At 44.8% G+C, this 15,303-nt stretch overlaps 1 protein-coding gene across 1 annotated transcript in view; it reads left to right on the top strand.

Annotated features, from left to right (window-relative positions):
• Positions 1-15,303, top strand: part of LOC143275219 (uncharacterized) — a 50,462-nt gene that overhangs the window by 19,630 nt on the left and 15,529 nt on the right. Inside the window, exons 8-9 of the mRNA XM_076579195.1 lie at positions 1,551-5,555; positions 15,073-15,142. Of these exons, the coding sequence (XP_076435310.1) occupies positions 1,551-5,555; positions 15,073-15,142 (4,075 nt within the window). The remainder of the gene's footprint in view (positions 1-1,550; positions 5,556-15,072; positions 15,143-15,303) is intronic.

The following is a 15,303-nucleotide window of genomic DNA, read 5'->3' as shown; positions in this document are numbered from 1 at the left end:
CTTGCTTCTTCCACGTCAGGCGTTTGTCAAAAGTGATTCCCAGGTAAGTGGGGTTGTTCTCAGCAAGCAGAGTTTGTCCATTGATGCGCATGTTGGCCTTTTGTTCTTTGGGTGAGAGGCTGAAAACAGTGTAAGTGGTCTTTTTGGCATTAATTGTCACCAGCCACTGTTTAGTCCAGCTTTCGAGAACATTCAGCACCTGCTGTAGTCTATAGTTGGTGGTTGTGAGGTGTTCTTCCGAGCACCATAGGACAAGACGTCTGCATAGATGGCTCCCTGAACTTCGCGTGGCATATCTTTGACGATGTTGTTGTTAAAGACGAGGAATGGTGTGGGGCTGAGGACACCTCCTTGAGGAACTCGTTCTCTCAGTGTCTTCTTCCGACTGTATGCTCCATTGACATGGACTCGGGCCTTCCTATTTTTCAGGTACTGCGAGATCCACTGGTACATACCACCAGTCACACCACTCTTCTGAAGCTTCCACTGGAGGCCATCCTTCCAGACTTTGTCGTACGCCTTTTCCATGTCTATCCACACCGTCAGTGTATGCTGTTTGTCCTGGAAGCCATCCTCGATCTTCTGGGCTATGTAGGTCACTTGGTCCTCAGTGGAATGATGTTGGCGGAAGCCTTCCTGCTCTGGAGTGATGATGTTGTTCTTCTCCAGGTGCCAAACTAGACGCGAGTTGATCATACGCTCTAGGAGCTTGCCCACGCAGCTGGTGAGGCTGATGGGGCGATAACTATCAGCCCTGGCTCTGTCTTTGCCCTTCTTGTGGATGGGCACCATGTCAGCTTCTCGCCAACTCTGTGGAACATGCCCCGTCTTCCAGCTGTTGTTGAAGAGAGCAAGGAGTTTGGTCTTTGCTTTGGTGCCAAGGTGTTTTAGCATTTTATTGGTGATTTTGTCAGGACCTGGAGATTTTTTGTCCTGTAAAGACTTTATGGGTTCTTCAAACTCTTTCGGTTTGAAAGGTCTGTCCATATATTCAGGTTGGTCTTGAACATCCTGATGATTCTCCATTTCATCATGGACTTGTTGTTTTCTGTCCTCTGACACATTGATGTTGCTGATCTGCTCATAGCTGTCTATGAAGCAGTTTGCTGCCTCTCTCCCTGTCACCATCTCCTGGTCTTTTTGAAGTGTGACAGGCGCTGACCTTGTCTCTTCATTGTTCATGGCTGTGGTGAGTTTCCAGAGTTTGTTGCCATCTCTGTCAAGGTTCAGCTTTTCTGTTTTCTCCATCCAGCTTATGACTACACCTTTTGGTGGACAACAAGAAAGCCACTGTTTGTCACACACTATGTCAATGGACGATTATTTCACTAGCACCGAGATGAATGAAGAGGTAAGGAAGTAGATGATTAACTACTTATTTGAGTGATTCAGAATGTGGTTATGTTGTTTATCTATAACGAGGCTTGTTCTTGGTTAAATTCTCAACATGATGCAGACATTCCCAGTTTCTGAGTATATCTGTTGGTCATGTGGTTTTCAAACCAATGACCGTATTTTTAAGAATGTCTTTGGTTGTTGATTTATTTCAGGAAACAGCGAAATGACCATAGACAGCGAACGCTCTGAGTACGTGCGCACACACGCCATGGAAGAGGCTGATTACAGCCTCAAGAAAGCTGGATGTGTGATTCTGAGCGGGCCCCCTGGCTGCGGTAAGACCTTCACAGCACACGCTCTTCTACGACGTTTCAGTTCACAGGGGTTTAAACCGTACATCTTCCGACAGATTGGTGAGTGGGACTCTCATATTGGGCAGGACAGGCCTTGCGTAGTGCTGCTGGATGGACTCTTTGGCAAGGTTTGGCTGAACGAAGAACAGCACACCAGATGGGAGAACATTATGGGTTGTGCAATGTTGTTGGTGAAAGAAGGAACATGCAAGCTGCTGATTACAGTCTACCCACACGTGCTGCGTCAATTCCGATGGCTGGAAAAGTCGAAGAGTCCTCTGAGGGATGTTAATGCTGTTGTGCATCTGCCAGGCACTTTGCCAGAACATGTCAAGGAGAAATTTCTCTATTTCTATCTGGACAAACTTCGTCTTGAAACTGAGAGACAACGTCGGATTGTGGAGGAAATTCTAGAAAAAGATGCAAGTGGTCCTGTTTTTCCGTGGTGCTGTGATTATATGGTGAAGAAGTGGAGTTCATCAGAGGATCCCACTGCCATATTTTTGACACCTGCTGTGGCCCATGCACAGTTACTGACAGAGATGATTGAAGACAACACCCATGGAACCATCTTTGCTGCAGTGTTTGCACTGACTATGAAGGGGGTGTCTCACTTCTTGCACAATCTGTCAACAGCTGCACCCTATCTGAAAGAGCTTGGGTTTTCAAAGATCGACGATGACACACTGGCAAAATATGAAGACGTCCTGCATGGGTACGTACTGTCAGAAGGAACGTTTTCCAGTCGTGTTCTGTACGAAGCTGCCTGCCTGGCTCTGGGTAGCTTCTTCCGATTTCCTACAATGCTGAGGGTCTGTGACCCGCCATTTCTCGTGCAGTACGTGCACACGACAGTGGTGAACATGCCTGGGGGTCTGCCTTCAAAAGTATATGTCACTCTTGGATCAGTCACACGCAGCTCCACGGACACAAAACTCTGTTCAGATGACTGCCAGTCACTGGCGGAGAGGATCTACACATTGATCACTGAAGGCAACCTGCTGCACATCTCCCAGCACCCTTCCCTTCAGTGTCCCCAGTTTCTGCAGGAGCTGGACAACTACTGTGCAAAGGACAGCAAGAGGATCAATCAACTGTTGGATGCCGTGGATCCTGTGCATAAACTACCGCTTGTCTACTGGTCTGCCTTTCACCCGTCTCCCCACCTGACTCGCTGGTGTCTGTCAAAGATACAGGCAAACAAAAAACTGTCCACTCGTTTCATGATGGCCTGTTCACTCTTTGATCATTTGACACAGAGCTCAGAATGCAGACTTCAGTCTTTCCTTCACACAACGTTAAACCCGGAACAGTTCCAACATCCAGAATGCGTCATGAACTTTCCATTACTCACGGAAGGTCAGTGTCTGACAAGAGATACAAAGAAACAAGTGAACACCATCAGAGGAACAGGATCAGCAGAACAGAGACTGCAGTACCTCTGTGATCCCTCCATGCCCATTCCACCTGGTGTGGTCACAGTGCAGGTAACCCATGACAACGTGCAGCTCCAGGTGAAGGACAGGCATCACTGGTACCTGGTGTTCCGACTGCTGACAGACAGACAGGTGAGTGACACAGACCGAGACGGCAACTCCCTCCTTCACGTTGCTGTACTCAGTGGGCTGTTGTCAGCTGTACGACTGTCTCTGAAAGCTGGTGCAGTCATTACTCAGCAAAACAGGCAAGGTGTGACACCGTATCATCTGGCTCACACCAAGCGTTCACTGATTTCAAAGAAAAATTACAGAAGCGTTGACCAAGTCTCCAGAAGTATGTGTGACCTTGACAAGGTAGAAATGCAGCTCCTCCTGCTCCAGGGTATGACCAGCGTGAACGACAAGGACAGTGAAGGAAGGACAGGTCTGCTGGTGGCGTGTTCTGAAGGACGTGAAGACATCGCTGAACTGTACATTGAACTTGGTGCAGATGTCAATGTTCGTGCACCACCATCGGAATTTTCCCTCTTTCATAACGTCTTCATGCTCCACACTCCACTGCACTATGTATGTGAAAACGGTATGGTGCGTACAGTGGAATTACTGATTCAGCATCAGGCAGATGTCACCAGCACGACAGGGGAAGGAAGTACAGCTCTGCACTTTGTTTGTAAGTGCCCCGCACACACTGCTTCAGCTGACATCACCCGTCTCCTTCTTCGGGCTGGGGCTGACGTCAATGCAAAGGACAGTGATGGGTGCACACCACTGATGTGGGCTGGCAGAGGAGGTCACACCAACACATCCAAACTGCTGATGGAACACGGCGCTGACGTCAACGCAAAGGACATTCTTGGGCACACACCACTGATGTGTGCTGTCAGAGGAGGTCACGCCGACACAGCCAAACTGTTGATGGAACACGGCACTGACATCAACACAAAGAATTGTGCTGGGCACACACCACTGATGTGTGCAGTCAGAGGAGGTCACACGGACACAGCCAAACTGCTGATGGAACACGGTGCTGACATCAACACAAAGAATAGTGCTGGGCACACACCACTGATGTGTGCAGTCAGAGGAGGTCACACGGACACAGCCAAACTGCTGATGGAACACGGTGCTGACGTCAACACAAAGAACAGTGATGGGTGGACACCACTGATCTGGGCTGTCAGAGAAGGTCACACCGACACAGCCAAACTGCTGATGGAACATGGTGCTGACATCAACACAAAGGACTGCGCTGGGCGCACACCACTGATGTGTTCTGTCATTGGAGGTCACACAGACACAGCCAAACTGCTGATGGAACACGGCGCTGACATCAACACAAAGAACAGTGATGGGTGCACACAACTGATGTGGGCTGTTGAAAGAGGTTACGCTGACACAGCCAAACTGCTGCTGGAACACAGTGCTGACATCAACACAAAGGACAGTTCTGGATGCACACCACTGATGTGTGCTGTCATGACAGGTCACACCCGCATAGCCAAACTGCTGATGGAAGACGGCGCTGACATCAACACAAAGAACAGTGCTGGGTGGACATCACTGATGTATGCTGTCAGAAGAGGTCAAACGGACACAGCCAAACTGATGCTGGAACACGGCGCTGACGTCAACACAAAGAATAGTGCTGGGCACACACCACTGATGTGTGCAGTCAGAGGAGGTCAAACGGACACAGCCAAACTGATGCTGGAACACGGCGCTGACGTCAACACAAAGGACAGTGCTGGGCGCACACCACTGATGTATGCTATCAGAAGAGGTCATGCTGACACAGCCAAACTGCTGATGGAACACGATGCTGACGTCAACACAAAGGACAGTGCTGGGTGCACACCACTGATGTGGGCTGTTGAAAGAGGTTACGCTGACACAGCCAAACTGCTGCTGGAACACGGTGCTGACGTCAACACAAAGAACAGTGATGGGTGGACACCACTGATGTGGGCTGTCAGAGGAGGTCACGCCAACATAGCCAAACTGCTGATGGAACACAGCGCTGACGTCAACACAAAGGATAGTGCTGGGCACACACCACTGATGTATACTGTCATTGGAGGTCACGCCGACACAACCAAACTGCTGATGGAACACGGCGCTGACGTCAACACAAAGGACAGTGCTGGGTGTACACCACTGATGTGTGCAGTCTATCACGGTCACGCTGACACAGCCAAACTGCTGCTGGAACACGGCGCTGACGTCAACGCAAAGAACAGTGCTGGGTGCACAACACTGGTGTGGGCTGTCATTGGCGGTCACATCAACACAGCCAAACTGCTGCTGGAATACAGCGCTGACGTTAATGCACACAGCAATGGTGGCCTCACAGCACTTACTTGTGCTGCCGAGAGAGGCCGCAGTGACATTGTAAAAATGCTGAAAAGCCACGGTGCCCATGTCAAATGACGGGAAACACGGACCACTTAGGCCCCTTACCACTGTGGAAGAGTGAGGGTGGCGAAAGGAAATCGTGCATATCGTGGTAAGGACAACCCTGCATAACTACTTTTCACAGAGCGAAAAAAAAATACTGAAGGCAAAAAAGAAGTGTTTTCACAACCACTTCAGTGTAGTTCGTCCTGGTACATCATCTGTCAGCGACACACTAACCGTGCAAAACAGAAATATAAATCTGTGCTTGAAGACTTTCCTTCACTCTTTGTTTTCATCTCGTTCACACACGCACGCACGCACACGCACTCTCTCTCTCTCTCTCTCTCTCTCTCTCTCTCTCTCTCTCATGTGCATCATATTGAATTGCATTGCATCATACTGTATTGTTTTGTATTGCATTGCATCGTATCGTATTGTGTTGCATTGCATTGAATTGCATTGTATTTTTTTCTGTATACACACGTTTGGTAAATAGTATATAAACTGTCTGAGAATTTTGGGCTTGGCTGGTGGGATAGGTAGTGTGGTAAGATGATGGTAAGATCTTTTGACCGCCCCCCACCCCCCCCCCCACCCACCCCCACCCCCCCACCCCTCACTCCCCCACTGCCTCCTCCCCATTTGAGAATAGGTGACATAGCAGGAAGGGCACGACCTGTGTTGGTGGTGAATCAGAAAGTCTCTGAGAGTGGGTCTTGTGGACAATGAAATCAACACCCGTGTTGACAATGAACGGGTGGTTGTTCATGTACCCCTTGTGTTTGAGTGTGGTTTCTACTTCTTCTTTTTTTTTTCCTTCTTTGCTTCCATTTCTTTTTGTAACACTGAAGTGATCTCTGTTCTTAAGTATGTTATTTGCTTTGGTGGTTATTCTGTAATACTCATGTCTGCATTTTGGTAACTAGTTTTTATTACTGTGATCCATTTTGTATTTCATTGATATTGTTTTTTGTTTTGTTTTTTATTATACTGATTATAGAGTCTGTTTTACTTTGGTTAACTGGCCTCAGTTATCATTTATCCCGAGAGTTTTGGTGCCCTGCCTATGTCAGTAAACCCAAGACATTCAAATCAAAGGAATCTAAATGAGGGACTGTTCAGGATGCATGAAGCTTATCTGGTAAAGACTTGCTGCAGTGCTAGTTAATGGTGTTTGTGTCTACACTTAGCAAGATGAACTGATACTGACTAGTCTGGGTTTTAAGTGCACTACTTGTGATTGTTTTATGCCATGTTGACAACAGATTTGCTGGGAAACATAGTGTCAGTGGAAATGTGATGTTGTGTCACAAGAGTATTGAAACAGCATGCTAGCTGATTTGGTTATGCAGGTTTAAATGTAACGAATCTGTGTTTCGTTCAGAAAGCATGGTTTGTGTCAGAGCACAGCCAATGTGTGTGATTTGCTTCTTATGGGGACAGACAGAAGGGAAGGGGTTAAGGCTAGATATCGTCACTCAGTGGAATAGGTCGGTGTCCTTTTGAGTAACCCCCCACGCCCACCCCCACGCCCAATAGTATGATGCTATTTTGTTACAATGTATGACTTAGGATATCACGTCCGGCTTAAACGGTGATGTGTCTTGGTCATATCAATGATAATGTTTGGTACTGATGTTGCCCAGTGGTATGTCAGTGGTATGTCAACTGTGGGAACAATGTAAACACTGAGTTTTGTGAAGCCAAAGAGATAGTATATGTGTAGCAGGTGTGTAGAGTGCTTTGGTTTTGCTACTTTTAATACAGGTTTTGATGCATTTTTTATGTATTGTCTGCCTTGCTTTGGTTTAGCTACTATTAATACAGGTTTTGATGTATTTTTGATGTATTGTCTACCTAGTTTGTAAATACGATGGTGACGGTTAAATTTGAAATGAACACATCGACAGGCTAACACTGTGTCAGTGTGTGTTGAGGATTTTTCATGTGTGTATGCACGTGGGGATAACAGCAAGATGTTATGGGACACATGTTTGACTTGTTGGTAGTTGTGATGACATGTGTAGGAGTTGTGTTATGTGCCAGTGGTTTACTTTGTTCAGACAAAGTGGGAAAATACATTGTAATGTGGTTAACGGGTTAGAAAACACTGGGAGCATAGAGAGTTAGTCCTGTGTTGTGGCACATGGTTTGCTGTTTGACTGAACTTGGTAGTTATGATTTCCATGTAATTTTGCCTGTCAAGATACTTTGTGGGAATTTGTTCGGTCTGAATGGAAACACAGCTGTCATGGTACAGTCATCAGTGATTAAGGAGTTGTCAAGCATTGAGAGTTTTTTTGTTGTTGTTGTTGTTGTTTTTTTGTGTGTGTTTTTTTTTGCTGCCCCATCATCTGCAACGTTTCAGTGGCATTACTCCCACGCCGCTCATTTAGATTCCACCATGCACGGCCACACTCGGGTTCGTCCATCATAGTTCCAGCGTCGGCAGTCCACAGGGAACCATCGGTGTTAGGTCGCCAGGAGGCCACACACCAGAGGAGACCCTGCACTGCTGCTGAGTCACTTCGGTGGTGTTCAGTGGTGCCTGTTCTGATTTAACGTACTTAGGACATCACTTACTAAGCCCCCTACTAACGACAATAATGGTTTAGTCGCGGAGCCAGACTGGGTGAGCGTCCCTCCCAGAGTGGAGACCACCACCACGTCCCCCAAACAACAGCCCCCATGAATCTGCCGACACTGAAGGCATTGACAGGACTCATCCCAAGCACAGAAGTGGAGGGATATCAAAACTGAGGTCACCATGACAGCAGGGCATGAAAGGCCACAGACTTTGAGACTGTTTTGTTTATATTGATGTTGATGGAGGAGGAAGAGGACGTTGACGATGACGATAACGATGTTGCTGTGGAGGTCCATTCTGGTTTAGGACTGCGTGAAAAGGCTGTACTCTACGCTTTCTGTCATAGTGATATCCCGGCGTTAACCAGGCCCGAGAGATACAGACACTTGCAGTGTTGGTCAAGTAATTTGAGCAACACACCCAAAGACGCATCCTTGAAGTGGATGACACTCGACTGTGTGGTCCCAGTCTCCCCATTTAAGCCCACAGCACACTCAACTCTGGGTAGGAGCCAGCCACGGGCCGAAAAACCCACCTCTGCTGGGATTCGAACCCGCGTCCTCCCAGCCGTCAGTCCGCGACGTTAACCACTTCGCCACGGTGGCTGGCGGCTGAGAGTTGTCAGTCATATGTTTGCATTATATTTTATGTTACCAATTGTTGGTGCTGGATAAGCTACCTTGAGCTTGGTGTTCTTGACATAGATCACCGTGAGAAAAGTGTATTGCTGGACACGTGGTTGAAAGTGTCCAGATAAATAATGAACTGCTTATGTTGACGGCATATTCACTTTTTTTTTTGTATAGTATATCTGCCTTCAGAGCAGTGATGTCCAGCATATGTTGTTGTTTTGTTTTTAACCTGCGTTTCTAGCCGTGTGTGTGCTCCAGGTGTGCTGTTCTTTTGTAAACACCTGATAAACGTCACTTCGTGTGATCCTGAGAGAGACAGAGACAGAGACGACGCCATTCCAGATTTGAATAACCCATGCCCATTCTACACTGCTCCGAACATGTATTAATTTTAGTGTAGGTATCGTTCATTGTAATGCTATATTTGTTGTGCTTACACACCCTTAAAGCAGTTAGAAGCGTGTTTGATTTCAGTTAATCGTTCATCAGTCTAAAGATTTCAGCTGACGCTAAGCTTACGTCATTCTGTCCTTCTCGCAGTATGTCATTGGCTGAGCTGGAATCTGTGTTTCTGCTTCACCATAGTTAATTAATATCTCTTTTGTCAGATCAGTAAACTACCAAGTATTATATACTGGCAGAATCGTCACAATTCCATCTTGAAGTCTATTCCATTTGTGTTTGCCTACGTTAAACTGATTTAACGCAGTTTGTAATTTTCCGCGATGAGCTCATTCAAACTGACCCTGTTCAGGTGACTTAAATTAAGATTATAAATTCATCTTAAATAATCAACACTTCATTTTATACTCATTATAAAGTAGGTGTTGAGCTCTTTCTTTTGCAACTTATCCGACGTAAATCAGTTCAGAAATCATTTAGAAATCTGTCACTGAACACCTTGTAAAAAAATACAGTTGTTGTCAGATTTGGCCAGATTAGCAACGATCTGCTCGCAGCACACGTGATTGTCTTTGCAGTCCACTTAACTTGCATAAATTGGCACAGTGAATGATGAGTGGTCATTTCATACCTGGTCAGTCATCTGACCAGAGCTTCTCTCTCTCTCTCTCTCTTGCTGCGTCGCGAGCAGTGTGTGTCGTGTGTTCTCACAACGGCTGACATCTCGCTATGTATCACTGTAAGTACTAGTGTGTAGAATGTGTTGATTTGTAAATTGTATTGTTCAACACAGTACTTGTGTTCAAATGAGTATTTCTTTGACATGTTAGTCACAGCTCGGCTATGATTGAGCTAAATAATTGCCATGTCCTCATATGCTTGGAGCAGTGTTCCATTTGATTCTTCTTAACGTCACAGTCAGTGACGTCTCTGGACACTAATAGTTTGTTGGAGAATATTCTAGTGGGTGCATATGATGCAATCTTTCTCATTTGCTGTCACTGATGAAGGTTAGTACTCTAAGATGTGTGTAGTATTCTGTTGTGGTGATTACAAGATAGTGTTTGATTAATATCAGTTATTGGTTAAAACCACCTGATATGTATCAGTCTGTTAACTGTAATTTAGTTATCATGCTCTCTTCTATACGGCTTACTCCAGTATAGTGCTACATGATAAACTGATTCATTTGAGTCACTTTGACACAGTATAAGCTTTACCTAATCTATACTGTCAGTGTACTTTCACCAAGTCAGCATCGCTTCAATCACTTTAACTGTGAAGAACAGAAAGGAGGAGTCTGTGCTGTGCAGACTGCGTGCGGGGCACACTTCTTTTTACTCATTCTTACTTGTTGAAGGGGGAAGAGGCCCCTCGATGTATTCCCTGTGATGAGCCTCTCACCGTGAAACACGTGCTCCTTGACTGTTGGGATCTGCATGACGTTAGACGCAGACATTACAAGGCGGTTTCTTTGAAGACTTTGTTTCGTGATGTCCCTCCGTGGGCGCTGATGGACATTTTTAACCAGATTTGAAGGTTTTAAACTATGGAAGTTTTTTTTAAGTTTGGAGTGGAAAGTTTGAAGTGGTGACTCGTTTTAATTGGTTGGTTTTTTTTATCCTTGTAGTAGTTATTAACGCGGCGATAGTCTTGAGATGGCCTTAGTGGTCGGCGAGGCTCTAAGCACCATAATTTCATTTCAATTTCATTTCAACTGTGCTATATAAATGTATTAGAAATGTCGTTTGATGTCAGCGTTTGGTCTTCACACATATGCATTATGTTGTTGCGTATCCCAAACCCGAGTGACAGTCTTTCCATGTAATATGTATACATGTGCTTTATTATTCACTTGTGCCGACATGTTGTGCTAATGACGTTTGTTTGTGTCATTCCAGGCACTGTCTTCTCTTCTTAGTCTTCTCATTACTTCTTCTTCTCTTTTATATCTTCTCTTAGGTTTTCTCTTCTTCATCTCTTCTCTCATTATTTGCCTTCTTTTCTTATGTTCTCATAACTATTGTAAATAAAACAATAGAAAAACCCATTTGTGACTGGCCTCTATATGTTCCTGGACTGTGCGTGGGAATTCTTGTCTATCCTTTAATACAGTAAATCATCATTTAGTTAAGTCTTTTGTACCGTACCCTATTAGAACCACTCGGTACACGGCTACATATATATATATACATAATTGTGTGGTGTGTGTGTGTGAGAGAGAGAGAGAGAGAATAATGGCGACATTGGAGTATTGGTAATTCTTTCAGTAAATGTCGGTCATTGTTTCAGGGGGTTTTGTTGGGGGTTTTTTGTTGCCATGTCACATGATTATCATGACAGGCAGAACCAACGTATGACTGAAGAATGAGTGAACACGTATGGCTGGATACAATCCACCTGATACACAGACTTTTTTTCTTGGTCAATTTCTTTTTCTTTCTGCAGTGTAGTGTGTGTGTGTGTGTGTGTGTGTGTGTGTGTGTGTGTGTGTGTGTGTGTGTTTAGTTCCCCTTCACTGAACACGGGGCCGTTGGTACAGGTGCTTGATGTTGACACTTGTTTCTGTTCTCTGTGTGTGTGTGTGTGCGTGTGTGTGTGTGTGTGTGCACGTCTGTGTGTGTGTGTGTGTGTGTGTGCACGTCTGTGTGTGTGTGTTGGACATCAATATCATAATGCCCAGAAAACAACACACAATGAACTTGGACGTCAAGATAATAATGCCCAGATAGCAACACAATGAACTTGGACGTCAAGATAATAATATCCAGATAGCAATACACAATGAACTTCGACGTCAAGATAATAATGCCCAGATACCCACACAATGAACTTGGACGGCAAGATAATAATGCCCAGATAGCAACACACAATGAACTTGGACGTCAAGATAATAATGTCCAGATAGCAGTACACAATGGACATGAACGTCAAGATAATAATGCCCTGATAACAACCCAAATGAACTTGTACAGGCCCAAATAACAACATACACCTACTTTGTACGTGAATGTACGAATGTCCAGATAGGAACACACAGTGAAACTGGACGTCAACGCTACAATGCCCAGATAGCAAGCAACACACGATGTTACTTAGGGCTGTAATCTTCACACCCGCACACCTCCACATCATGCACATGATTGATTTGTTCAAACCTACACACCCACAATATGCACACGATTGATTTGTTCAAACCTACACACCCCACAATATGCACACGATTGATTTGTTCAAACCTACACACCCCACAATATGCACACGATTGATTTGTTCAAACCTGCACACCCCACAATATGCACACGACTGATTTGTTCAACCCTACACCCCCAACCCCATCCTCCCAATATGTACACAGCCAAATTATTCAAACCTACACACCATTGAATGCAAACACAGTGGGAATGTTGAAAGCTACAAAGCATACACACTCCTCCCTCGTACACACGTAATTTCCAGGCCCGCATGCCTTCCCTTCCACCTCCCCCCCCCCCCCCCCCCCCCCCCCCCCCCCCCCCCCCCCCCCCCCCCCCCACCGCCCACCTCTTTTTTTTCCTGCCCTGCTCTTTGCGACGTGGGGTTTATCGACGGACTGCTCGCTGCCAATGTCTGAGGCAACAGGTGTGTGTGTGTGTGTGTGTGTGTGTGTGCGTGCGCGCGCGCGTGTGTGTATGTGTGTGTGTGTGTGCGTGTGTGTGTGGTGTTTAGGAGTGGGGAAGGGGGGTAATTAGAGGTGACTTTGTGGCGGATTGGTTTCGGAAAGGCAGGTGTGTAATGTGTCACATGGTCTGATCTAGTATGGTGTGGAGCTCTGTGTGTGTGTGTGTATGTGTGTGCGCGCGTGTGTGTGTGTGTGTGTGTGTGTGTGCGTGCGCGCGTTTGAGTGTCAGTGTCAGTGTATGTGTGCGTATATCCTTATGTGTACAGTGTGTACAGTGTGATAGTGAATGAAATCAAGTGCAGATAATAAATCTGGCATTATACACAGACTGCTCTGCATACCGTCAGACATGTCTTAATTTGTTTTGGTGACAGAACGAACGAAATTTTATTTCATGAGGGTAAGGGAATCAGTAATGCTTCTGTTTTACATCCAGCCCTCTGGGCAAAGCGGACAAATTAAAAAGAAGAAGAAGAAGAAAGGTGGTGGTAAGAAAAATGCATGCACAAAAGCACGCACACACACACACACACACACACACACACACACACACACACACACACACACACACAGAGAGAGAGAGAGAGAGAGAGAAAACTAAGCATGCACATCACATAATCATATACATCAACTGATAATCATATACACTGTACATGTACAAATGACACAGTAATGGAGGACAGAGAAAGCAAGAATGGGAAAAAAAGAAGAAAGACTGGATAAAGAAATAGAGAGACAGATAGACAGACAGATGTAGAGACAGATAGACAGACAGATGCAGAGACAGATAGACAGGCGTAAACGCAATAATCAATGATAATCAATTTGAAATTGTGGATGATATTATCATAACAATGTTAAGCACGTTTACAGGTTTTTCTTGAGATATGCACTACATGTGTTTTTAAAGACAGAGATGCTTTTAACTGTGTTGACATTCAAGTTATACATGATAACATTTCATTCCATTAGCAGCCCCCTGAGTAAGAAAGACTACACTTGAATAGATCAATCCTTGGAAACGGTACAGAAATCTTGTGTACATTACGGTGAGTGTTAATAACAAATCTATTTTGAAGAGAAGGGGGAGTAAAACCAGACATAATTTTAAACATAAATAGCGCTTTATTAATTTTAAGTTTAGTTGTTAGTGAAAGAATATGCAGAGCTCTGTAATCAGAAGGATTTAGTGATGAGGATTATAGAAGAACTCATTTTAATGCTCCCCTATGGAGACTAAAAAGAGGTTTCAGAGTAATTTCACTAGCTGAATCCGTAATGTTGATGCGTAATTAATGTGGGATTCGACATCACCATTAAAAAATAATCTGCGACAATGTAAAAAGTGTTTCATTTGAGATAGTTGATAGATACTTTTTTTTTTTTTTATACTTGTTTGCACAACACAGAGAGATACGGACACGGATACGGATACGGATGTTTTATTCATATAAAGGCCATTGCCCCTCATGAAGGGGTACAATACATAAACAAGTACAGCCACTGAAGAAAATCATGAAGTTGCAACAGATCTGAAATGCAATGCCTTGTACAAGTATATTGACAAATTCCTTATGACGCTTTCTTTTTCAGATGCTAGAAGTAGACTTAAACGAAATTGACTGGGATATCTATAAAAAGCAGGTGGGATATATCGTACTCTCAAACTGGTTATCTCTCTCCATACGAACGGCGAAAGAGACGACGTTAACAGCGTTTCACCCCCAATTACCATCATCAAAATATTGCAAGCGGAGGCTCTTATACTGAAGAGGTGAATGTTGACAAAGAATACCACAGTTCTGACGACGGAAGCTAAAGGTTGGGTCATTCAGACACCCATTGGACATCCGAGGGGTCTGTGTAGAGGAGAAGAGAGGACTGGCCGTACTGAGTGAGTTAAAGCAGGACAACATAAAACAAAATGCAACTCATCTTCATTTCCACTTTTGCACAACGGACACATTAAATCAACTGCAGAATGTTTCCTGTAACGATGATAATGCTGAGAAAATTCTGAAATACCAAAACGAAATCTTGTCATAATAAATTTTAAGTGTCTGTAAGTTCATACGCAGTAAATCTTAACGTCATGACCAGTACAAAATGTCCTATATACGCAAACCTATCACTAGTATTCACATGAAAATTCCACTCTTCCATCTGCACGCAATCAGTCTATTTTTAAGGTCACACAAAAATAATTTGACATCTTGCACACCTTGATTTTCCCATACAAAACCGAAACCAAACTGATACAACTCATTTCCGGCTCTGTCTTGGGGGAGGACACCATTGCGACCTTGCTCGCTTGAACTCCAAACTCAGTGGAGCAGGTTAGAGTTGTTTTATTTTCTGTTCCAGCTTCGAAGAACGTGGTGGTCTGTGTGATTCATAAGGTTTGAACTCAGCCCGACGCGACACAGAGGTAGGTGAGTTTGGGAATGATTTTGACTCGATGTAGGATCATATACAGTACGACAGGTGTTGTGGGCGT

Source organism: Babylonia areolata, chromosome 30, assembly GCF_041734735.1.
Source record: "Babylonia areolata isolate BAREFJ2019XMU chromosome 30, ASM4173473v1, whole genome shotgun sequence".
Taxonomy (NCBI): Eukaryota; Metazoa; Mollusca; class Gastropoda; order Neogastropoda; family Buccinidae; genus Babylonia; species Babylonia areolata.
The sequence above is the reverse complement of the archived record's forward strand: the minus strand, read 5'-3'. Positions and strand labels throughout refer to the sequence as shown.